A 25,625-nucleotide genomic window follows, 5' to 3' on the forward strand; every position below is an offset into this window, starting at 1 on the left:
TGCAGTTTTAATGTTTTTAATTTAATGAACAGAGCATTGGTATGGTCATGATAATTCGCATAATTTACAATTCTAATCGCTTTCTTTTGAAGTAAGAATATAGGGGGTGCATTAGTCCCTTCCGTCAAAACTCTAAAGGCCGACTGCACATTTCCTATCTTCACAATAAAAGCCCTGCTTCATGCTGCCTGCGCTAACAAAATAAGAGTCTCGGAAAGCTGGCGTGCACAAGTGATGTGCACGCCAGCTTTCTGAGGGATCGCTTGTGCACGCCAGTTTTCCGAGACTCTGTATTTAGTTAGCGCAGGCAGCATGAAGCAGGGCTTTTATTGTGAGGATAGGAAATGTGCAGTCGGCCTTTAGAGTTTTGACGGAAGGTACGGCGCGAGAGTCTGTTGAAATAAAAAGTGTTTCTCGCCTTCCTCTCTGTCATTTTTTCATAATAATGATCTTGCAGCAGCCAGCGTCATCTCACAAGACCCTCCGGTACCGTGAATGTCATTTAAGTGACGTCTTGGTGAAGATTGATGATCACTAAATTTTAGGTCTATTTTTTTTAAAAGCCTGGCTGGAGATCGACTGATACACCCCCCGCGGTCGACTGGTAGCTCGCGATCGACGTAATGGGCACCCCTGATCTACAAAGATACAAAGAATTGCTATTGTGACATCCAGTGGACACATTAGGAACAGTTGTGTCTTTCATTGAAAAATTTCAGGTTCATTTGTAGACTTAGCAAACTCATCCCGCGGGCCAGGTAAAACCTGTTCGCGGGCCCTTGGCTTACATACATCAAATACACACAGCCTTTAAATAGTTAAAATCAATAGACCAGTACTTCTTATATAGTGGGGCAGTCATGAGAAGGTGTCAGACATGTCTTCAGCTGGGTGGCATGTTGGGGCTGGTGCCAGCAACTGACAGGTTCTCAATTTTATTTCAATTTAAGGGGAGCGTGAAGAAAATGATGTCCCCAAGGATGGGCATGACAAAAAATTGTTATAAAGCACTTCTCTTATGGTTAGTAGGTATTCACCACACAGGCTAAGATTCGAATCTCCAGACTGTGGTCCTGACATCCTTAACTCTAGGCCAGGGCGGACTTGATTGGCACACAAAAATGACTTAATTCATAACTCTATGAAAAACTGGCAAAACAATATATTAAAAAAAGCAAGTGCTTCCATCTGCTTCATGCCTCCTCCAACTCTACCAGCACGCCATCACAGTCTTTGGGATGAAGAAACATAACCGGTTTTCCATGAGCTCCTATTCGCGGCTCTGCTGACAGAGTTCGGATGTTCCTTGCCTTCAGGTCTTTGATTGCAGCACTGATGTCGTCAACCTGCAGAAGACGCATGAAAGTTGGATAATGCATTAGCCGTTTTCCACCAGTAAACATGTTTTCAAAGCCACCAGAAGGGGTTGCACTCAGGAGGCAGATGTATTAACCACAACTACTCCATACTACCTGTCAGAAAAATATTGTGTAAATTATCACATAAAACGTTGTATTACATTGTGTTCCTGACCAGGAGAAAAAAGGCTGGAACTTTCCAAGAAGAATGCTGGACTTCCAGGCGGACAGATGGTGGAATCTGCCCAACTTCCAGAGGAACTCTTTTAAGTATTTTTACGAACCCTCTTTGATCTATTTTATGGGGCTCTCTGTGATCTATTTTATGGGACTTTCTTTGATCCGTTCGGGAACCGAAGGCAATGCTGGTCACGACCCACTTCCTTGAGGAAGCAGCTGTGGGAAGGAGGGGAATGAAAATCAAAGAACCAGGAGAACGATCTTGGGGCAGAGCATGGTGCAGAAATGGTACAGACAGTACCGGGCCGTGTCTCTCCTCAAGATTGAGTCCAAATTTAACTCTGTCTCTGTTTGATTCCTTGTCTTTGTCTTGTTTAATAGATGTCATCAGTGTTTGAACCTGACACTACCCTTGAACAAATAATGATAATCCTCATAGAAACACTGTTGTGTTGTGTTCAACAATCTGTTATATTGTATACTGAAAACATTTCAACAAAAACGAGTACGAAAATGAAAGTTATACAGTTAGTTGGATGAGCTGGCGTTTATATTACAACAAACTGTGCATACCAGTGTTTCCTATACATGTTTGATGCTACCTTTTCACCTTAGCTTGCATCATAAACACATTATATTAGGACTGTCTGGAATGTCGCTTGCTGTTACAACGGCGTACAGTAGATAGCTGCCGTAAGCCCCTTTTCATGTGTCAAGACTGGCGTTAACGTGGAAATGTGCGCTGCCTCACGGAAACTCCGAGTAGCTGCTGTACACACATTTCTACAGGCTGTGGTTACATCAGCGCAGGGGTCGACAACCAAAAACGTTGAAAGATCCATATTGGACAAAAAAATAAAAAATACAAAAATCTGTCTGGAGCCGCAAAAAATTAAAAGGGATTTCATCATCAATGGTCTGTAATGTCATCAAAAGGTTCAGAGAATCTGAAGTAATCACTGCACAGCACTGCCCGTGAACTTTGACCCCTCAGGCGGAATTGCATCAAAAACCAACATCAGTGTGTAAAGGATATCATTACATGGGCTCAGGAAAGCTTCAGAAAACCACTGTCACTAAACACAGTTGGTTGCTACATCTGTAAGTGCAAGTTAAACTCTACTACGCAAAGCGAAAGCCATTTATCAACAACACCCAAAAACGCTGCCGGTTTCATCTAAGATGGACTGATACAAACTGGAAAAGTGTTCTGTGGTCTGACGAGTCCACATTTCAAATAGTTTTTGGAAACTATAGACGTTGTGCCCTTCGGACCAAAGAGGAAAAGAACCATCCAGACTGTTATCGACGCAAAGTTCAAAAGCCAGCATGTGTGATGGTATGGGGGTGCATTAGTGCCCAAGGCATGGGTAACTTACACATCTGTGAATGCACCATTAATGCTGAAAGGTACATACAGGTTTTGGTGCAACATATGTTGTCATCCAAGCGCCGTCTTTTTCATGGACGCTCCTGCTTATTTCAGCAAGACAATGCCAAGCCACATTCAGCACGTGTTACAGTACAACAGCATGGCTTCGTAGTAAAAGAGTGCGGGTACTAGACTGGCCTGGCTGTCGTCCGGACCTGTCTCCCATTGAAAATGTGTGGCGAACTATAAAGAGTAAAATACGATTTCAAATTGTTTTTGGAAACTGTGGATGTCGTGTCCTACGCCAACTTTTTTGCAATGTGTTGCTGCCATTAAATTCTAAGTTAATAATTATTTGCAAAAAAACATTAGTTTCTGAGTTTCAACATTAAATACCGTATTTCCTTGAGATGCCGCAGGGCATAAAGAATGCGCCTGCCTTGAATTACTGCCGGGTCAAACTCGCTTCCCAAAATAATTAGCGCATGCTTAGTATTACCACCTGGTCAAACTTGTAACGTCACGAGTGACACTTCCCCTGTCATCATTTTCAAAATGGAGGAGGCTGATTTCAATACCGGTTATTTTAAATCGCATAAAGGGAAGAAGATTAAGGTCAAAGCTTACAATACACTCAAATTTTTACTGCACACCTTTGGTAAGTGCCGGAGTGAGAAGAGGTTTTAAAATAATTAGCGCATGCTTACTTTTACCGCATGCCTTTGGTAAGCGCAGGAGTGAGAAGAGGTTTTACATTAATTAGCGCCCCGGCGGCAATTCAAGGAAATACGGTATCTTGTCTTTGCAGTCTCTTCAATTGAATATACTCTAAGTTGGAAAGGATTTGCAAATTATTTTATTCTGTTTTTATTTACAATTTACACAATGTGCCAACTTCACTGGTTTTGGGTTTTGTCCATGCAGGGAAATGGGCTCCAGTTCTGTAGACGACGTCACACCAAGAAGGGCGGCATATCGAGCTTGGCAATGGAAAGGGGCGTTCCAAGATCAATTAGTTATCTACTAATAAAAACTATTTGAAATTATGAAAAATGACTGCCAGAATAATTTTCAGGAGAAAAACATACATAAAGATAAATTGTTCGTGAAATGTCCGTCGCCTGGAAGCTATAGAAAAACACGGTTCGCCAAGACTTGATGAATTGTCGGACATAAGGGAGCTTTCACTGTACCGTGCTTGTGCTTACCTCGATACAAATGTGGTGCATCCCACCCGCCTTGTTCTTCTGTAAAAATCCAGCAATGGGGCTCTTCTCCCCGAGAGGATGGAGAAGCTCCAGCTTGGTGTTGCCGAGCTCCACAAACACGGTGGAGACACCATGCTCGGGCAGAGCCACCCGTTCGCTTACTGTGGCCCCCAGGACATCCCGATACAAAGCAGTGGCCTTGTCCATGTCTGGCACGGCAATGGCGATATGGTTGAGCTTGCCCAGGTTCCACAGCGACCTTGGGGTGTTCTGATGAAGGGATGCTGTGGTCGAATGTGCTCGCAGGAAAGTGAGTGCAGCACATCTGGATAAACTGGAAACTAAAAGGCATACAGGAACATTTTGAACGTGAAGCGTTGACATAAATGATAAACAGAGAGATTAAGGCAGTTATCGAGTAAGTCAATTATAACTGTATGCTTTATGGTCCAAGTACATACACTCATACTACAAACCCTGCTTCCATATGAGTTGGGAAATTTTGTTGGATGTAAATATAAACGGAATACAATGATTTGCAAATGATTTTCTACCAATTTCAGTTGAATATGCTACAAAAAAAAAACATATTTGATGTCCAAACTGATAAACATTTTTTTTTTGCAAATAATCATCAACTTTAGAATTTGATGCCAGCAACACGTGAAAAAGAAGTTGGGAAAGGTGGCAATAAATACTGATAAAGTTGAGGAATGCTCATCAAACACTTATTTGGAACATCCCACAGGTGTGCAGGCTAATTGGGAACAGGTGGGTGCCATGATTGGGTATAAAAATAGCTTCCCAAAAAATGCTCAATCTTTCACAAGAAAGTATGGGGCGAGGTACACCCCTTTGTCCACAAATGCGTGAGCAAATAGTCAAACAGTTTAAGAACAACGTTTCTCAAAGTGCAATTGCAAGAAATTTAGGGGTTTCAACATCTACGGTCCATATTAACATCAAAAGGTTATGAAAATCTGGAGAAATCACTCCACGTAAGCGGCATGGCCAGACACCAACATTGAATGACCATGACCTTCGATCCCTCAGACGGCATTGTATCAAATACCGACATCAATCTCTAAAGGATATCACCACATGGGCTCAGGAACACTTCAGAAAACCACTGTCACTAAATACAGTTGGTCGCTACATCTGTAAGTGCAAGTTAAAGCTCTACTATGCAAAGCGAAAGCCATTTATCAACAACATCCAGAAACGCAGCAGGCTTCTCTGGGCCCGAGATCATCTGGGATGGACTGCTGCAATGTGGAAAGGTGTTCTGTGGTCTGACAAGTCCACATTTCAAATTTTTTGGGAAATATTCGACATCGTGTCATCCGGACCAAAGGGGAAGCGAACCATCCAGACTGTTATCGACGCAAAAAAGCCAGCATCTGTGATGGTATGGGGGTGCATTAGTGTCCAAGGCATGGGTAACTTACACATCTGTGAAGGCACCATTAATGCTGAAAGGTACATACAGCTTTTGGAACAGCATATGCTGCCATCCAAGCGCAGTCTTTTTCATGGAAGCCCCTGCTTATTTCAGCAAGACAATGCCAAGCCACTTTCAGCACATGTTACAACAGCGTGGTTTCGTAAAAAAAAAAAAGTGCGGGTACTTTCCTGGCCCGCCCGCAGTCCAGACCTGTCTCCCATCGAAAATGTGTGGCGCATTATAAAGCATAAAATAAGACAGCGGAGACCCCGGACTGTTGAACGACTGAAGCTCTACATAAAACAAGAATGGGAAAGAATTCCACTTTCAAAGCTTCAACAATTAGTTTCCTCAGTTCCCAAACGTTTGAGTGTTGTTAAAAGAAAAGGTGATGTAACACAGTGGTGAACATGCCCTTTCCCAACTACTTTGGCACGTGTTGCAGCCATGAAATTCAAAGTTGACTATTATTTGCAATACAAAAATAAAGTCTATGAGTTTGAATTTCAAATATCTTGTCTTTGTGGTGCATTCAACTGAATATGGGTTGAAAAGAATTTGCAAATCATTGTATTATGTTTTAGCTACAATAGGGCGGAAGGCAGGGTATACCCTGGACAAGTCCCCACCTCATCGCAGGGCCAACACAATTGTAGCTGAGAAAGGCGCCAGCACCCCCCGCAACGCTGAAAGGGAATAAGCGGTAGAAAATGGATGGATGGATGTATTCTGTTTATATTTACATCTAACACAATTTCCCAACTCATATGGAAGCGGGGTTTGTTGTACAAATAACATAATCATGACCAATTGAAGGCATTAACTAAATGTTTGTACTTTTAACAGTGTATTCATCAATTCAATAGGCAAAAAGAAACAAAAGAAAAGCCAGATAGTAATTTAATCAAAGTTAATCTAATGAAATATCTTATGTTTACAGTAAGCACAAAGTATGTGTGCATTGTACTCCATCAATAATACAACAAATACTACATATTGCGTCAACATTTTGTGTAAACAAGTTAGCGGTTCAACGTGGCTCTTATAGAATTGCGCAGAGGCTGAAAAGAAGAAGAGTTTAGAAGTATTAAACAACACCAACCAGCAACCTTCACAACCGCGGACGCCATGATTAAGCGGAACAAAATACGCGGAGGTTTTGCGCGAAGGGGAACCTTTATGTGCAGCACACATTTCCCTCACATGTGTGGGTAACGATGGCTACCACGGACACGCTGGAAGAGAGTTTAAACAAACTTAACGTCACCACTCAGCATCCAGAGGACTTTCTGAGGCAAGTGTTACGTCCCCGAAATGATTGTTGTTATTTATAATTATTGTTTAGCGTTGCGTGTGCTAATTCGTGGTGTAACTAGCTAAGCTAACTTATGCTAACTTATTATGCAGTTATTTTACACTCACAACGGCAATGTCCTTTATATCCATTAATGTCCTGCTATCAATTATAACTTTAGTATATTACTGAAATCAATCAAGCATTCAAAGTTTATTTATATAGCCTTAGATCACGAGTGTTTCAAAGGGCTGCACAAGCAACAACGACATCCTCGGTTTAGATCCCACATCAGGACAAGGAAAAACTCAACCCAACGGGATACTATGAGAAACCTTGGAGGGGACTGCAGATGTGAATTGTGCCGTTACAACAAAGCTTGCAAGCCATGCTAGTAATTGACGGTGAAAAATCATAACAGGGTTAAACTCTTAAAGGCCTACTGAAATAAGATATTCTTATTTAAACGGGGACAGCAGGTCCATTCTATGTGTCATACTTGATCATTTCGCGATATTGCCATATTTTTGCTGAAAGGATTTAGTGGAGAACATCGCAGATAAAGTTCGCAACTTTTGGTCGCTAATAAAAAAAGCCTTGCCTTTACCGGAAGTAGCAGACGATGTGCGCGTGACGTCACTGGTTGTGGAGTTCCTCACATCCTCACATTGTTTATAATCATAGCCAGCAGCAGCAAGAGCTAATTCGGACCAAGAAAGCGACAATTTCCCCATTAAATTAATTTGAGCAAGGATGAAAGATTCGTGGATGAGGAAAGTTAGAGTGAAGCACAAAAAAAGAAAAGGCGACGGCTCCAGGCGGCGGCAGTGGGACCGTTTCAGATGTAATTAGACACATTTACTAGGATAATTCTGGAAGATCCCTTATCTGCTTAATGTTTTAATAGTGTTTTGATGAGATTGTAAAGTCAAACCTGAAAGTCGGATGGCTGCGGTGAACGCCAGTGTCTCTGAGAAGATCATAGCTGCCTTTTTGAACTGCAGGATGAGGTCGCGTAATCCACTCAAGTCTCCAGTAAGAGCCGACTTATTATCACAATTTTCCCATCCAAAAACTTGCTGGTTGACGTAGAAAAACTTGTCCGCTTGACCAATCTGTGTTAAAGCTTCACAACAAACAAAGAAACACCTGTGTTTCGGTGCTAAAGGCAGCTGCAATCCACCGCTTTCCACCAACAGCATTATTCTTTATAGTCTCTATTATTAATTGAACAAATTGCAAAAGGTTCAGCAACACAGATGTCCAAATTACTGTTTAATTATGCGATGAAAAGAGACGACTTTTAGCCATGTGTGGTGCTGGGCTAATATGTCCGCTACAACCCGAGACGTCCCAAACACGCGTCATCATTCCGCGACGTTTTCAACAAGAAACTCCGCGGGAAATTTTAAATTGCAATTTAGTAAACTAGCCCTGCGATGAGGTGGCGACTTGTCCAGGGTGTACCCCGCCTTCCGCCCGATTGTAGCTGAGATAGGCGCCAGCGCCCCCCGTGACCCCAAAAGGGAATAAGCGGTAGAAAATGGATGGATTTAGTAAACTAAAAAGGCCGATTTGGCATGTGTTGCAATGTTAAGATTTCATCATTGATATATAAACTATCAGACTGCGTGGTCGGCAGTAGTGGGTTTCAGTAGGCCTTTAACAGCAGCAAGTTCCATCTACTGTAGTCTACTGTACTTTTGCAAATACTAATAATAAAGGGCAGTACGGTGGTAGAGGGGTCAGTGCATCTGCCGGAAGTGTTCCGGAAGAGCTAGTGCTGCAAAGGATTCTGGGTATTTTTTATTTTGTGTTTATGTTGTGTTATGGTGCGGATGTTCTCCCGAAATATGTTTATTTCTCTTTTTTGGTGTGGGTTCACAGTGTTAAAGTTGTTTATACGGCCACCTTCAGTGTGACCTGTATGGCTGTTGAGCGAATATGCCTTGATTAACAACCAATCCACTATGTCGCTCTCTCGGCCCTTCCCTCACTAATTCTGCTGCGTGCGTACAACTTCACAATTTGTTTTGTTTTCTTTAACCCCTTCTTAACCCTGTACTAACATTGACAATACACACAATCTTGACTTAAAACGCCGGACATTTAAGAAACCCCACCCGGACAGCCCTGACAGGCCCATAAGAGAGGACACGGGAAAAGAGGCCATATGGGACTAAAACTTGAAAAACACTGATCTCAACAAGATCAGTGTTTTTCAATAAATGTTGAGCCAAGGCACATTTTTTGCGTTGAAAAAATCCTGAGGCACACCACCAGCAGAAATCATTAAAAAAACAAAACTGTAAATGGTTGGATATGCCTTTAAACCATAACCAACCATGCAACAATGTAGCTCTTGTCTCAAAATATGTGTACTGTCACGACCTGTCATATCACGCTGTGACTTATTTTGAGTTTTTTGCTGTTTTCCTATGTGTAGTGCTTTAGTTCTTGTCTTGCGCTCCTATTTTAGTTGTTGTTTCTCTTTTTTGGTATTTTTCCGTAGCAGTTTCATGTCTTCCCTTGAAGAATATTTCCCGCATCTACTTTGTTTTAGCCATCAAGAATATTTCAGGGTTTTTTTTCGGATTATAAGTCGCTCCGGAGTATACGTCGCACCGGCCGAAAATGCATAATAAAGAAGGAAAAAAACATATATACGTCGCACTGGAGTAGAAGTCGCATTTTTGGGGGAAATTTATTTGATAAAATCCTACACCAAGAATAGACATTTGAAAGGCAATTTAAAATAGATAAACAATAGTGAACAACAGGCTTAATAAGTGTACGTTATATGACGCATAAATAACCAACTGAGAAGGTGCCTGGTATGTTAACGTAACATATTATGGTAAGAGTCATTCCCAAAAAATGCTCAGTCTTTCACAAGAAAGTATGGGGCGAGGTACACCCCTTTGTCCACAAATGCGTGAGCAAATAGTCAAACAGTTTAAGAACAACGTTTCTCAAAGTGCAATTGCAAGAAATTTAGGGGTTTCAACATCTACGGTCCATATTAACGTCAAAAGGTTCAGAGAATCTGGAGAAATCACTCCACGTAAGCGGCATGGCCGGAGACCAACATTGAATGACCATGACCTTCGATCCCTCAGACGGCACTGTATCAAATACCGACATCAATCTCTAAAATATATCACCACATGGGCTCAGGAACACTTCAGAAAACCACTGTCACTAAATACAGTTGGTCGCTACATCTGTAAGTGCAAGTTAGATAGATAGATAGATAGATAGATAGTACTTTATTGATTCCTTCAGGAGAGTTCCTTCAGGAAAATTAAAATTCCAGCAGCAGTGTACAGAGTTGAGATCAATTTAAAAAAAAAAAAAAAAGTAAATAATGGGGGTTTAAAAGGAAACAAAATAGAGAAATATTACAAAAAGAATAAAAACAATGGGAATAACAATATAACAGTAAAATAAGAATATAACAAGACAAAGTAGGCAGTAGTGACCATGTTATGAAATCGTATTGCACTGTTAATGTTTTGCATCCCCTGTCATCCTAATACCCCCCGTCCCCCGTCCCAGAGAGGAGTTGTACAGTCTAATGGCGTGTGGGACAAAGGAGTTTTTGAGTCTATTAGTCCTGCACTTGGGATGAAGCAGTCTAGCACTGAACAGGCTCCTCTGGCTACTGATAACGCTATGCATAGGGTGACTGGCATCATCCAGGATGCTCACTAGTTTGTCCACAGTCCTCTTCTCTGCCACCGTCACCAGGAGTCCAGTTTCATTCCGATTGTAGAACCGGCCCACCTGATCAGTTTCTCAAGTCTGGAGCTGTACTTCTTAGATGTACTGCCCCCCCAGCACACTACCATGTAGAACAGAACACTGGCAACCACAGACTGGTAGTACATCCACAGGAGTTTTCTACAAATGTTGAAGGAGTGCAGTCTCCTGAGGAAGTACAGCCTGCTCTGTCCTTTCTTGTACTGGTGGTCCGTGTTAACAGTCCAGTCCAGCTTATTGTCCACCCAAACCCCGAGGTACTTGAATGAGTCCACGGTCTGTACCTCAACTCCCTCGATCACAATAGGTTGTGACCGTGGACTCGACCTCCCAAAGTCAATGACCAGCTCCTTGGTCTTTGACGGAGTTAAAGCTCTACTATGCAAAGCGAAAGCCATTTATCAACAACATCCAGAAACGCAGCAGCCTTCTCTGGGCCCGAGATCATTTGGGATGGACTGCTGCAAAGTGGAAAGGTGTTCTGTGGTCTGACAAGTCCACATTTCAAATTTTTGGGGAAATATTCGACATCGTGTCATCCGGACCAAAGGGGAAGCGAACCATCCAGACTGTTATCGACGCAAAAAAGCCAGCATCTGTGATGGTATGGGGGTGCATTAGTGTCCAAGGCATGGGTAATTTACACATCTGTGAAGGCACCAAAATATATATAACATATAGAACATGCTATATGTTTACCAAACAATCTGTCACTCCTAATTAATAAATACGATGAAATCTTCTTCCTCGATGTCGCTTCTAAACAACTCTGCCAACTCCAAAGGTATGCGCCGCCTCCTCTTGTCGTTTTCTGCTGCATATTTCACTACATCCAGCTTGTAATCTGCATTACATGATTTCCTTTTCGGTGCCATTTTTGTTCAGCCCTTCTCAGTTTTTTTTAAGTTACCGCCAACGTTGAAATGATCCATTTTAATAGCTACGGCAGTAGCATATTGCATACAGCAGTTAGCATTCCCTGACCCACACTGCACTTCTGCCATGACCCTCCCCTGCCAAATTCTCATTGGTTGACGTTTGTGTGACGATTGCTGACATTTTCTTCGTCTCTTCCGCGAATGAGATAAATAATATTATTTGATATTTTACGGTAATGTGTTAATAATTTCACACATAAGTCGCTCCTGCGTATATGTCGCACCCCCGGCCAAACTATGAAAAAAACTGTGACTTATAGTCTGAAAAAGAAGTTTTTTGTTATTTACCACACTAACATAAGTCAGATGATCGTGTATTCCTAATCTAAAGCAGTGGTGTCAAATTTGCAATTATGGCTGCCCACAGAGGACCGCTTGTAACACTTGTATCCAACCATCCATTTTCTACCGCTTATCCCTCTTGGGGTAGCAGGGGGTGCTGGAGCCTATCTCAGCTGCATTCGGGCGGAAGGCAGTGTACACCCTGGACAAGTGGCCTCCTCCAAGCAGGGTCAACACAGATAGACAGACAACATTCACACTCACATTCAAACACTAGGGCCAATTTAGTTTTGCAAATCAACCTATCCCCAGGTGCATGTTTTTGGAGGTGGGAGGATTATATAGATCTAAATGTATAGCAGCTTTGTTACACAATTTGCAAAGGCAACTGTTTTTGATTATTATATGTCCATCAGACTGATGTAAAAGTTCGTTTTGAATTGTAAGCCAATGTGACAGTATATTATTTTTGATGACTAAGAGAAAAAAAATGCTTAATGATGAATATCTAATTACACACGACATAATGGTTCTGTGTTTCCATCGTAGCCTTCAAGATGCTGTGGCAACAGACTATACATCTCTCACTAAGACCCTTTATGACCTCCTCAAAGCCCAGGAGCCAAAAGTTTATAATGGCAGCCCACTGGTTCAGCTGGTGGTGAAAAACTTTGACGAAGAGCAAATCTGGCAGGAGCTTGAGCTGCAGAACTCTGCTGTGCTAAAACACTTTGAAAATGCAGTTGACGATGTTTTGTCTGATGAGACAATTTCAGTACTACCGGAGGAGTACATTGAAGAAGAGGCAGGTGACAAGGAAGAAGGAGAGCCTGTTGAAAGTATGGATGAGGAAGCAGAAGAGAAACCACAGAGTAGGTTAAAAAAATTGTCGGACTGTGCAGCAGAAGATTACACAGACGATGACTCCGATTTAGATTTTGATGTGGATGCCCTGGAGAAGCGGGAGAAGAAAAAGAGAGAACCTGCAGGGAAACATTCCGAAATGAAGGGCCGTCCCTCAGAAGTTGATGACATGTTCTTTAAGCTGTCAGAGATGGAGTCATTTCTTGATGACATGGACAAGCAAGAAGGGAAGGAACACAAGGATCAAAACGAAGTCAATTACTTTCAGGATCTGCCCTCTGATGAGGATGATGATCTCGACCTTGAAAAGATTTCTCTGAAAAAGGACACAAAAAGCACCGTATGTATCCTGCTACTTATACATTTTTTTTTACCTCATGAAATGTGTATGTAATGTATTCAATTGTTGTTGACTTTAGCAGGCGAGGAGCTCTAGGGATCTGAAGTACAAGGAGTATTTTGATGCTGTGGATGGGGCTGTGGCGGAAGCAGATGAGAAGTCAGATAGTGAGGATGAAGATGGTAAAGAAGAAATGGATGATGAAGATGACGATGGTGACCTTGAAGAAGACCTCGACGAGTAAGTGATTTTTATTTTTCACTCTTTCACTCTCTCTGACAAAGAGAGTTGATGGCAATATATTTGCTATTTTCCTTCTTTTTTTCTTTTTCTTTTCTAACCAGGAACAAGAATATGAACCGAGAGTCTCTTAAAAAAGTGACCTTTAACCTCTCTGGAGATGAGGGTAGTGATGGGGAGGACCTTCAGGACATTTTTGGAGGAAAAAGAACAAGTCCAGCAAAATCCGAATCCAAGTCATCATATGAGAAGTGTCAAGAAAAGGTAACTGCAAATAAAGCACAAGAAAGAGTGCTGTGTATAAATGATGACAAGTAAAAGACAAAGCTGTATTTTTGTTATTGTAGGGAGGGATATCACTATTGTTTTTAAACGCAGGCATTAAATGGTAGAATATGTCTTAAATAGATCAAATGCTTCGGGGGATCTAGATTAGTTTATAATGGGCTACCCCAGATTTACGGCAGGGCTGCAAAAATGCGCATAATGAGTGAATCAGGAGATTACATCACAATTTTTTGTAAACACACACACTGTATAGGGCCATGGAACTTAAAAGAAATCCAAATGTTTTTAAATTGTTAGGGCAATTTGATAAATATTGGGCCCATATTAGGAACTAAGACATCACACCGATAAATCGAATACGATTGAAAAATAGCTCCAATAACTAGGGGTGTAACGGTACACAAAAATATCGGTTCGGTACGTACCTCGGTTTAGAGGTCATGGTTCGGTTTATTTTCAGTATAGTAAGAAAACAACAAAATATACATTTTTGGGTTATTTATTTACCAAATTTGTAAACAGTGGCTATATCCTTTTAACATTGGGAATACTATAATAATTCTGCCCACATTATTCAACATTAAACTGCCTCAAGTTGTGCCTCAGATTAAATATAATGACAAAACTGTTCTTTCTTCTACATATAAAAAGTGCAACATTAAACAGTTTCAAGTCTACTCATCATGCTTAATTTATTACAGCATTTGGGAAGCCTGTAGTTGATTTTTATTATGTAAATGTGATATTTTTATCAACATGTGATAGCAAGGACCCTGCCATTCAAAACTAGGCTGCTACATTACATTCGTGCTAAATAAGCTGCCCCAAAGCCAGCCGCAATGCAAGGGCCGTTGTCTTGATGTCTTGTGAGTCGATATAGCAAAAGGTTAAAGGTATCGATCCATTATGAATAAAAGCAATTATTTTTACCCACCCCTAAATGTAAAAAAAGTTATCGGTATTGGTCTTGAGAAGCAGGACGGTATTGCTATCAACTTAAAAATATATTGTGCGCCCCTAGAAAATATTATCATGATTGTTAGACACCCTTAAGAAAAAAAACTTTCAATAGTCTTTGTGCCGTTCTTCATGGGATGAAAGACATTCTTGATTAGAAATAAATAAAAAGACTGAAAATAATCCATCAAGTTAGAAACATGGCTCGCTCGCTCACTCGATAGTATATCCATTCAAACAATTAAGGCAAGTCAAAAGAAAAAGTCATTTGAATAATGCGATTGTGTCTTGTGACTAATGAACTGATAAAAGACCATGGTGTTAATTCAACTGCTGTGGCCAATGAGGTGCACTGGGGAACGAGAGAGTGAGGAGAGTATGTTGACCATCATGCCAAAGACGTACATCACGAGTACTTGAGGAAAATGGCAAGCTTTGTTTGTGATGTAAGAAATTAAATTGCCTTTTAGTTTATGGGAATCCCTCTAAAACGCATGCATGCGTGCCGTACCACATACTGCATTGCAATTATTCTTCCACAGTTTTATTTCGCAAGTGTTCATAATAGAAAGCAAAATAAATATTCCAAATGAGTCTAGTTTAATGGAAACTTCGCATTGGCCTTGGTCCCAGCCGCCAGCTGAGTCAGGACTGATCATTTCATAATTTAGATGTATTTTTAGACAGAAATGACTTTCCTGCTCACTTTTGCACCTGCTGTGCGCAGATGTCGCGTAAAATTGATGAGTTGGAAAAGGCCGCCCTTGGACAGAAGTCATGGCAGCTGTCTGGAGAGGTGACGGCGCGAAAGCGCCCGGAGAACAGCATGCTTGAAGAAGATTTGGACTTTGAGCATGCATCCAGAAAGGGTAGGTCATTTTGGTCAGAGGGTGTCCAATGTGTGGCCTGTAAGCCGTTTTCAACATACGTACGTATTTGCATATTTTTTAGTTTTTGTTTGTTTTAACATTTTTAAGGCAGATACAAGTTCCAGAAATACAATCACATATCAAATGTACCCTTTCCACCCCAAAAAACAAGATACCTACAAAATATAAAAATGAAATAAGGGAAAAATAAATCAAAATTAAGTAAATTAAAATGACTGTAAATAAAATAGGTAAATATTACAATAATTAAAATACATCAGTCAAATAGTTCCAGGTAAATATTGACATAAAGCCACTGACAACTGTTGTATTCAGAGCAAATGTAAAGCAATAAAAATGTAATTAAAAAAACAAAAACGTATCATCCATGTACATGGCATGTTAGTTTACGTTAAATTGAAAATCAGTTTCTTTTACATACTAAGGAAAGCACCAATTTGCATATTTAAAAAAATATATATATATATATGTTTTAATGTTAGATATCTTATTAAATGAAGACGCACACACAGAGTTGCCGTTCAGTCATTTTACCGGGTAACTTCAGAATAATGTGAACATCCTGGTGCACCCCTCAAATCCCACCGGGTGAAACCCATACATTGTAACATCTTCCCTTTTTTTGAAAAAAAAAAAAACAAACAAACAAAAAAAACAAAAAAACAGAGAAGAAAAAAAAAAACAACAACAGTCCCACCCAATTGTAAACAAAGGACCTATGAGGGAAGAACAGCACAACCGTGCTTTAACTAAACACGGCAGTGAAACACATTTAGCTCCTTAAACAAAGTCCCGGAGGTGTGCAGGCCTCCTAACAACCCTGCCGAATCTGGTGGTGACACCAGCTTGTGTCGTCTGAGGGTCCGGCTCAGCTGGTGAGCAGGATTGTGGTGTGACGTAGTCAGGTGAGCATGGTTGTGGTGTGACCCCACCCGGAGTTGGGGTGGGCGGATTCCTGCCAGTTGACTCTGATGTTGGTGACACCCCTGGCGATGGTCTCAGGTGTCTACGGTTGCGTCTCAGCACAGTCCCATTCTCCATTTTTACTGCATAGGACCTATTCCGGTCCTGTCGCACCACTGATGCAGGTGCCCAGTATGTGTGTCCGGCCACCTGTGACTGCACTCGCACCCGTTCTCCATTCTGAAGTGGTCTCAGGGGCTTTGCCCCTCTGTTGTAGTAGCGAGCCTGCCTGAGTTGGTTTTCTCGCACAGCTGAGTCAGTGTCCACTACAGCAGGTTTCAGTAGATTCTCACACATTGGTAACAATGTCTTTGTCCGACGGCTCATTAGTCTCTGAGCTGGACTGGCCTGAAAGCCTTGTGCTGGGGTGTTTCTGTGAGCAAGTATGGCCAAGTAGGGGTCTGACTTTGCCTGCAGTGCTTTCCCCATCAGCCTTTTAGCAGTCTTGACAGCAGACTCTGCTTTTCCATTGCTTTGAGGATAGGTAGGTGAAGATGTAACGTGTTCGAATTCCCATGCCTGGCTAAATCTTTTGAATTCCTGTGAGCTATATTGTGGGCCGTTATCAGAGAACACCACGTCAGGCACACCATGGCGAGCGAAATGTGCTTTCAGCTTATGGATAACCGTGGTGGACCTGGTATCAGGTAGATAATCAACTTCCAAAAAATTGGAAAAATAGTCCACTGTCACTAAGTACTCTTTGTTATTGAAGGTGAATATATCTGTGCCCACTTTTGCCCATGGCCTTAGTGGGAAGTCATGGCTCTGTAATGGTTCTTTCTGTTGCCGTGTGTCTTTTTCTCTGCAAACTTGGCAGTTTCCCATGTACGTTTTTAGCTGTTCATGCATACCCGGCCAGTACACACATTCTCTCGCTCTCCTCAGGCAGTTTTCTATCCCTAAATGTGATGCATGGATCTTTTCCTTCATTTCTTTTCTTAGAGCCGTCGGGATGACTGCCCTCTGTCCTCTAAAGATGACATTGTCCTGTACGCTTAGCTCATCCCGCATATCAAAATACGGCCTCACCTCATCCTCGACCTGCCCTTTATCATCTGGCCACCCCTGCAGTATTCTTTGTTTCAGCACCTGAAGGGCCTGGTCCCGTTCTGTCTCAGTTTGGATTCTCTGCCGTCTCTCCTCTGAAATGGGCAAATAATGAATCATGTTAACAGTTTCAATTTCAGCTTCCACTGACCCCTCAGTTGCACATTCAGGCAGGTACGCTCTGCTCAGTGTATCAGCTACCAGCATAAATCTGCCTGGAACAAACACTACTTCTATGTCATACTTTTGAAGTCTCAACAGCATTCTTTGTAAACGCTTTGGGGCGCTAAGCAGTGGTTTCTTTGTGATTGTTTCCAGAGGTTTATGGTCAGAGTGCACAACCACCTTTCTACCATACGTGTATTGGTGAAACTTTTCCATCCCAAATAATATAGCCAAGCACTCTTTTTCTATTTGTGCATATCCTCTCTCAGTGGAGGTGAGTGCCCTGCTGGCATATGCTATCGGCTGGCCTACCTGCAAGAGCGCTGCACCCAGTCCGGTTTCTGATGAATCACATTGGAGAGTGAGGTCCTCCGTTGGGTTGTAGTACTTCAGTACTGGTGCTGAGGCTATCATTTCTTTAATTTTCACAAAGGCAGTTTCCTGTATGTCAGTCCACTCCCATATCACATCCTTGTGAGTCAGTTGCCTCAGGACCTCACAGCTATCTGACAGGTGTGGGCAAAATTTTGCAAGGTAGTTAACCATTCCAAGCAATCTCTGAAGGCCCTTGATGTCGGCGGGTCTAGGCATTTCCTGTACTGCGCGTACCTTTTCAGGGTCAATTTTCAAGCCCTCCGATGTTAGTCTGTGACCTATGTACGGCACCTCCTTCTGCTTCAGCCTCAGTTTGTCAAAATTCAGTTTAACGTTGCATGTTTCGCATCTCTCAAGGAGTTTTTTCAGTTTTTCGTCATGATCTCTCACTGCCATTTCCTGATTTTCTCCTTCACCGATGATCAAGATATCGTCAGCTATAATGCACACCCCTGGTAACCCATCAAGCGCCTGCGTAAGCCTGTGCTGAAACACCTCAGGAGCCGGGCTGATCCCCATCGGCATTCTCATCCATCTGTACCTTCCGAAAGGGGTGGCAAATGTTGTCATGTAGCTGGACTGCTCTGTCAACTTCACATGCCAGAATCCATTCTTTACATCACACACTGTGAATATTCTTGCATTTGCTAGGTCTGGTAGGACATCATCGATTGTTGGCAGTGGGAAATGTTGTCTCTTTAAGGCTTTGTTTAGGGGTTTAGGATCAATGCAGATTCTCAATTTTCCAGTTGGTTTCTTAACCACGACCATGCTACTGATCCAATCTGTGCTCTTTTCGACTGGTGTGATGATTCCTCTTTCCACCAGACTGCTCAGTTCCTCTCTAAGTGGATTCATCAGTGCCACCGGAACTCTTCGCTTAGGTAACTTTACTGGAGCTACGCTGTGATCCACTTCCAGATCATATGTCCTTGACAGGCAGCCATCTCCTTCAAACACCTGTGGATATCGTTCTCTGATCTGTTCTTTCTCCGGAGTATTTTCCTCACTGCCTGTGTGTTGGACAATCTCCTCAATGGCCATGATATTTTCTCTTTGAATTCTCACTATATCCATGCCCTGTACTGCTTTATTGCCAAGTAATGGCACAGATGACTGGCCATCAATCACCATGAATTCAAGCCTATACAATTTCCTGTTTCTCGGATTCCTTATTTTTATCCTGCATTTGCCCAAAGGCTTCAGAGTGCTTTTGTTGTACATGACAAGGACTTGCTGTGTCTGCTCCAGTTTTGTGTCTGGGTTCAGTAGGTGTATTGGGATAATATTGCAGCTTGCTCCACAGTCTAGCTGAAATTTCACTGGCCTCTCCCCCAGCAACATTGTCGCGAACAGTTGTCTCTCCTGTGTTTTTTCCTGCCCGTCTGAGTGCAGGCTTAATATTTCCTGATACTCATCCTCTGTCTCTGCTACACTGTGTATTCGTTTGATCTGTGAATCTGAAGTTTTGCATTTGGACGCAAAGTGATTGTATTTGTTACATTTGCTGCAGACTTTCCCATAAGCTGGGCAGCTCTCTTTTTTCCACTCATGGTTTTTTCCACAGTACTTGCAGTTCTTTATTTCTTTCGGTCTTGCCCCCTTTGCTTCAGACACTCTTTTAACTGCATGCACCTCTTCACCTACTTGCCCCTCGATTGTTTTCACATTTTCCTTCGAGAGATCTGCTGCTCTGCATATTTGGATGCTTTTTTCCAACGTTAGATCTGTCTCGCGCAGCAAACGCTCTCTCACATGCGAATCATGGATCCCGCATACAATTCTATCCCTAATCAAGGATTCTTTTGCAGTCCCGAAATTGCATGTGTCTGCGAGCACTCGTAGGTCAGTGACGTACTTGTCAATCGTTTCGCTAACATTCTGGTTTCTGGAGAAAAATCTGTATCTCTCAACAGTTTCGTTTGGTTTAGGATTGCAGTGTTTGTCGAACAGAGTTAGTAATTTGTCTAGCGTTTCCACTAGTTGCTCCTCTGGTTTAAGTGTAGTCCACAATGTTTTCCCCAATTCTCTGCCTGTTTCTCCAATCAAGTATTTGAACACTTTTACCTTTGTCTTGTCGTCAGAATCTGCTAACGTTATGTCCACATACAGTGAAAACTCATCTTTCCACGTCTTCCATGTTTTCGCCAGGCAAGTAGAATTCCAGTCCAATGTGGCGGGAGGTTTCAAACCGAATGCATCCATCGTTCTTTTTCGTTGTAAAATGCTGTCTTCGGCTTCCTCCTTCACCTCAACTTCTTCATCTGACATTCGTAAGCGTTGTTGTGTTCGGATTTACCGCTGCCACCATGTTTTAATGTTAGATATCTTATTAAATGAAGACGCACACACAGAGTTGCCGTTCAGTCATTTTACCGGGTAACTTCAGAATAATGTGAACATCCTGGTGCACCCCTCAAATCCCACCGGGTGAAACCCATACATTGTAACAATATATATATATATTAGTACACATTACACTAACTCTTACACATACAGTATAACAAAAAGCTAAGATGTTTTGTCCACATAGTTCAGCGCATATTTACATACATTGGTGTCTGTCTATCTGTGTTGGCCCTGCAATGAGGTGGTGACTTGTCCAGGGTGTACACCGCCTTCTGCCCAAATGCTGCTGGGATAGGCTCCACCACCCCATGAACCGAAAAGGGAAAAGTGGTGGAAAAAGGATAGATGTTTTAACATCTTTAGTGGAGAACAAGTATCAAAGTGGGCCTCGCATCCATTTAATCTTTTTCTTTTTGGCCGCCCGTGCAAAGGGTTTGGACACCCCTGGTTTATGTTTGTTTAAAACCCCCTGAACAGTACAGTTGGGAACAATTTGGAACGTCAAGCTGACATGTAGTGAAATCATACCAACATGATGGAGTTCAACTGGCTTGTTGAACAAAAAATGAACAGTTGACGCAGTAAACATCAGGTAGATAGTACACAGCTACACAGCATGTAGCTGTGTAGTGTTTCCTACAGGACTGCAATCTATCCATCCATCCATTTTCTACCGTTTATCCCTTTCTGGTTCGTGGGGGGTGCTGGAGCCTATCTCAACTGCATTCGGGCGGGACGCGGGTTACACCCTGGACAAGTCGCCACCTCATCGTAGGGCCAACACAGATACACAACATTCACACACTAGAGCCAATCTAGTGTTGCCAATCAACCTAGTTAAATTGAAGTCTATTCATCACACGTACAATGGGGGGAGCATAATAATGTAATAATGATTATGATATAAAGTACAAAAAAAACAAGAAAAAAGCAACACAAAATTGTTTAGATCAGGAGTGTTCAAACTTTTTTTATGGAAGGCAGCACTGAAATTTAAAGGATGCGTGGGCCAATTTTGATACATCTTGTACAATAAAGATGCTAAAACCAACCCAATGTATGTCAATACACTGGTGTATGAATGTTAATTAGTGTTTGGTGGTAGTCACAGCGGCCAGTGGTGCAAATTGCAGCCACGCTTCCGTCAGTCTACCCCGGGGCAGCTGTGGCTAATAATGAAGCTTACCACAACTCTCCCGTCCAAAGACAAAACCCAGTAACTCAATTTTGGTCAAAACTGAGCTGATAATAATTTTGGAGTTCCTAGGTGATATGCTTTACATTAGTGTATGCGATATTGTAATTTTTTCCGTAAGAAAGCTGTCAATCGGAGCTTTTTGTCAGTCGCGTTATTGTCTTTAATGAGACATTTGCACGAATGGGGGCCGACGGTCAACCTGATTATGTGATATTATGGCACGAGGGGATATTTGGAAGATTGGCCCAGGACGTTGCAAGCACCTTGATTAAATGTATTGGTCTTGATTCTTCCCCTTGCATACTCTTTTGGGCAGATAACTGTGGAGGTCAAAATAAAAAGTGGACACTGTACACGGCTCTTGCCCAATGTGTAAACGCAGAATGGGGCCCACCCGAGATTGTAATAAAATATCTGGAGAAAGGGCACACACACGTTCATGAGACCAGATTCAATCCATGGCTCAATCGGCAAGAAAATGAAAGCTCAAGAAAACATCTATACGTTTGATGACTTTGTAGATCTTTGTAAGACAGCATCCAGATAGATTGGTTTTCCTTTGTTTTCTCAAAATCAGCTAGAAGTGAGTTACTAGGTTTTGCCTTTGGAGGGGAGAACCGTGTGTGTGTGTGTGGGGTGAATGAATGATGGGCTCTCAGTTCTCTGTGAAGCGCTTTGACCCTCTAGAAAAGTACTATATAATCTAATTCACCATCATCAATATAAGTGGAGCTATCTGAACAGAAAAATCCACATCTTAGCTTTGTATTTCGGTAATTAAGCAAATTAGTGTACCGGTAATATCCATCCATCCATCCATTTACTACCGCTTATTACCTTCGGGGTCACAGGGGGCGCAGGAGCCTATCTCAGCTACAATCGGGCGGAAGGCGGGATACACCCTGGACAAGTAGCCACCTCATCGCAAGCCCACACAGATAGACGGACAACATTCACACACATTCACTCATTAGGGCCAATTTAGTGTTGCCAATCAACCTATCCCCAGGTGCATGTCCATGTCTACCGGTAATAGATCTAATGATAAAGCTCATTAATAATTCATTAATTTTACCTTATCAATATGCAACTGGCCAATTTGCAAAAAAAGAGCTGTCGGCCAAAAATGGCCCACGGGCTGGAGTTTGAACACCCCTGTTTTAGATCTACAAATTAATTTCCTTCTCAAGATTCGTTTTGTTGTTGTTTTATTTAATTTCACCCCGACCCCGAACGGGACAAGCGGTAGAAAATGGATGGATGGACAAAACAAAGCCTTCTGCGACTGCTTTTATATGGCGGAGGACCGTCACCAGCACTCGCAAGACTGTTCTTCCATGTTAGAGTCTACGAACGTCTCCTTGGTTTGGAGCTAGTCTATTTTTGAAAAACAAGTATACTGATTACATGCTAAATATAGCAATATAATTGCTGAGTTGACAACACGGATTCCTCCTTTTCCGTGGTCTTATTTTCCGGCAGACAAAGTGCCATTATAATGTGTTCTTGAGCAAATATTGTATTTTGCTCATTTCTGCTGGATACGTTGTTTTTTTTTGTTCCTAACAATTCCTTCCTTGTTGTCACGTGAACGTGATGATTGTCAGTTGACCATTTGTTAAATCAATGCTTTTGCTGTCTGCACCAGCTGCAGTGGTGTGGTGTGGATCTGATTTCAAATAAATATATGAAAACTTAATCTGTACCGCTTGCTGGAAACCATTTTTCTTTTTTTTCTCTGACACAAATATTTGATTTGTGCTTTTTTAGCTCCTACAATCACAGAAGAAACTACTCTACAGCTTGAAGACATCATTAAACAACGAATTAAAGACCAGGTTTGTGTACAGGCTACAAGAATGTGTCTCATCATGGTATTTATACGATTGTTTGTGCTGACTACTCAGTATTACCTTTTTGTCTCCAAGGCATTTGATGATGTGGTCCGCAAGGAAAAACCTAAAGAAGCAGTGTTTGAATACAAGAAGAGGCTAACGTTAGACCACGAGAAGAGCAAGCAAAGTCTGGCAGAAATTTATGAGCAGGAATATCTCAAGCAGACACAGGTTGCAACTTTGTTCTCATTTTTCACGTTTGCAAACTTCTTTGCAACTTATCTGATGATGTCTTTAATAATGCTTTCAGCAAAAGGCAGAGGAGGAGGAAAACCCAGCTCATGTAGAAATACAAAAACTGATGGACACGCTCTTCTTAAAGTTGGATGCCCTCTCCAACTTCCACTTCACACCCAAACCTGTAAGTTTAATTTTAAGAGAGCAGACAAAAGTCAAGGTAAAACTAAAAGAATGGTTTTAAGCAAACTTGTCATGCAAACAATTTTTTTTTACCTATTTCATTCCACATGTTGGGGCGGCGTGGCTCGGTTAGTAGACTGGCCGTGCCAGCAACTTGAGGGTTCCGGGTTCGATCCCCGCTTCCGGCATCCTAGTCACTGCCGTTGTGTTCTTGTGCAAGACACTTTACCCACCTGCTCCCAGTGCCACCCACACTGGTTTGAATGTCGCTTAAAAATGTAGATAATGGGCTTCACTATGTAAAGCACTTTGAGTTTCTTGAGAAAAGCACTGTGTAAATATAGTTCACTTCACATCACTACATGCATGTGTTATCTGTTTGTATTTTATTGTGCTATTTTGTTAATCTTTTTTTATGTTGCGTGACTGCGATTGGAAATTGGTATCCTTGTTATAATCTGTCATATTTGAAATATATTTACACAACACCCTATGGGTTATTGTGCTCATCCATGTGCATTGTCCCTTAAATAAATAGCAACAAAAACAAAAAAAAGGTTTATTGTAGGTAAAAAATTCCACTGCAATGGTAAATACTGAGACAGAACGTTAACAGTATGTAAACTGTACATACAATTGAAGTATAGCACTGTACCTCAGTTTTTGTTAGTTATCTGTTTTAAAAGGTCTGACGAAGATCGAGTCATACAAAAACCAAAACAATTTTCACAAATGATACACGTGGACTAGTTTGTTATGCTCATCGGAGAAGGAAAACAATGTCCAAGTCCGAATCCTACAAAAAGGGGGGTGACCACTGTATATATACCACTGTATTTTAGGGCTGCACGATTAATCGACATCGACAATTTTGATTAGTGCGGTATCCTAATCGTTAGAGGCGGAGTTTTTTTTTTCTCCGTCCTCAACGTCATTGGAGTGACAGACATGTTCGTCCTTTGCTTCCTGGCCGATCAAAAGTGTTTTTCTCTTCAAATAGGGAGAAAGATTTCTCACGTTGTGCATTGCTCTCAGCACCTGAGCGAGTTTTTTTAACTGTAGAATTCACTGAACGCAGTGAGCCCTCTGTTCAGTCATTGACTATCTATTTTTTTCTGTCGTCGTAGAGGGGGGCGTCAGCTTACACACACACAGGAGGCACATACAGATAGCGTTATGACTTGCTGATGAGAAGTACCGCAAAGTAACAAAAATTAGGAGGAAAAAATATGATTACAAAACCCAATATCCCTTTGTGGGAATACTCCAGCTTCAAACCAAATGGCCAACGTGAGCCCATCAACAAAGAAGAAAGAGCAAGAATGCCTTAATGGCCAAAAAAAAAAGACAACCCGACCTATGACTTTTTTATTGGAGAAAAATTATTAACTTGAAAATGTTCAATATTTATTTACTATACATTTTTGCTTACAGAAAGAAGAGTCTTATTTTATTGTTTTTGTTTGTTAATTTATCAGAATCATCTTTATTGGTCAAGTATGTAACACACAAGGAATTTGACATGGTGCTATGCCCTTTTTGTTATTTAGGATAACAAATAGTTATTTAGCTTTCAAGTACAGTACAATGGTAAAACAATTCTACAGTAACGAGAAATAAAAGCATCTATCCTTTTAAATGGTTACTTGCATTATTATGATATATCACGATTACATTATATTAAACTCTGCATCGTCTTTATCGGTTATTTCTTTAGTTTAAGAGCATGATGTAGGCAAAAGCTCTGAATCAGCATAAAGCAAGATATTTTAAAAAGTAGGTTATTGCATAGTGTTTTAATGTGTGGCACTTTGAGACAAGAAAATGTAGATCCACAGTCGAAAAGTTACATG

The 25,625-nt window shown here is 41.5% G+C and overlaps 2 protein-coding genes and 1 long non-coding RNA gene across 6 annotated transcripts in view; 2 read left to right on the forward strand and 1 right to left on the reverse strand.

Moving 5' to 3' along the window:
* The window catches only part of LOC133542906 (uncharacterized), a 32,066-nt gene extending 27,614 nt beyond the window's left edge, over positions 1–4,452 (forward strand). The window contains exons 4-5 of one of the 3 annotated variants that reach the window (XR_009804243.1): positions 1,537–1,628; positions 3,835–4,452. This is a non-coding gene — a long non-coding RNA (uncharacterized LOC133542906). Of the gene's footprint in view, positions 1–1,536 lie in introns of all 3 variants that reach the window. The other 2 variants (XR_009804242.1, XR_009804244.1) reach the window with 2 other exon arrangements.
* On the reverse strand, positions 1–6,783 carry mcee (methylmalonyl CoA epimerase). Its single transcript, XM_061887159.1, has 3 exons — positions 6,665–6,783; positions 4,119–4,459; positions 1–1,346 (listed from the first exon to the last, which is right to left on the reverse strand). The coding sequence occupies exons 1-3, from the start codon at positions 6,690–6,692 to the stop codon at positions 1,194–1,196; spliced, it is 522 nt and encodes a 173-aa protein (XP_061743143.1). The 5' UTR covers positions 6,693–6,783; the 3' UTR covers positions 1–1,193.
* Positions 6,697–25,625, forward strand: part of mphosph10 (M-phase phosphoprotein 10 (U3 small nucleolar ribonucleoprotein)) — a 23,181-nt gene continuing 4,252 nt past the window's right edge. The window contains exons 1-8 of one of the 2 annotated variants that reach the window (XM_061887156.1): positions 6,697–6,856; positions 12,388–13,042; positions 13,122–13,282; positions 13,387–13,546; positions 15,255–15,396; positions 23,288–23,355; positions 23,446–23,583; positions 23,663–23,773. In XM_061887156.1, the coding sequence (XP_061743140.1) occupies positions 6,780–6,856; positions 12,388–13,042; positions 13,122–13,282; positions 13,387–13,546; positions 15,255–15,396; positions 23,288–23,355; positions 23,446–23,583; positions 23,663–23,773 (1,512 nt within the window). In that variant the 5' untranslated portion in view covers positions 6,697–6,779. The remainder of the gene's footprint in view (positions 6,857–12,387; positions 13,043–13,121; positions 13,283–13,386; positions 13,547–15,254; positions 15,397–23,287; positions 23,356–23,445; positions 23,584–23,662; positions 23,774–25,625) is intronic. The other variant, XM_061887157.1, reaches the window with a different exon arrangement.

Source organism: Nerophis ophidion, linkage group LG25, assembly GCF_033978795.1.
Source record: "Nerophis ophidion isolate RoL-2023_Sa linkage group LG25, RoL_Noph_v1.0, whole genome shotgun sequence".
Classification (NCBI taxonomy): domain Eukaryota; kingdom Metazoa; phylum Chordata; class Actinopteri; order Syngnathiformes; family Syngnathidae; genus Nerophis; species Nerophis ophidion.

What these genes read in the sequence shown, in the direction of transcription:
- mcee (XM_061887159.1), bottom strand. Translation starts at nt 6,692, where the DNA reads ATGGCGTCCGCGGTTGTGAAGGTTGCTG. An exon ending in CGCGGTTGTGAAGGTTGCTG is followed by an intron (nt 4,460 to 6,664) that starts GTTGGTGTTGTT and finishes TATGCCTTTTAG; the next exon opens with TTTCCAGTTTATCCAGATGT. An exon ending in TGCACCACATTTGTATCGAG is followed by an intron (nt 1,347 to 4,118) that starts GTAAGCACAAGC and finishes CGTCTTCTGCAG; the next exon opens with GTTGACGACATCAGTGCTGC.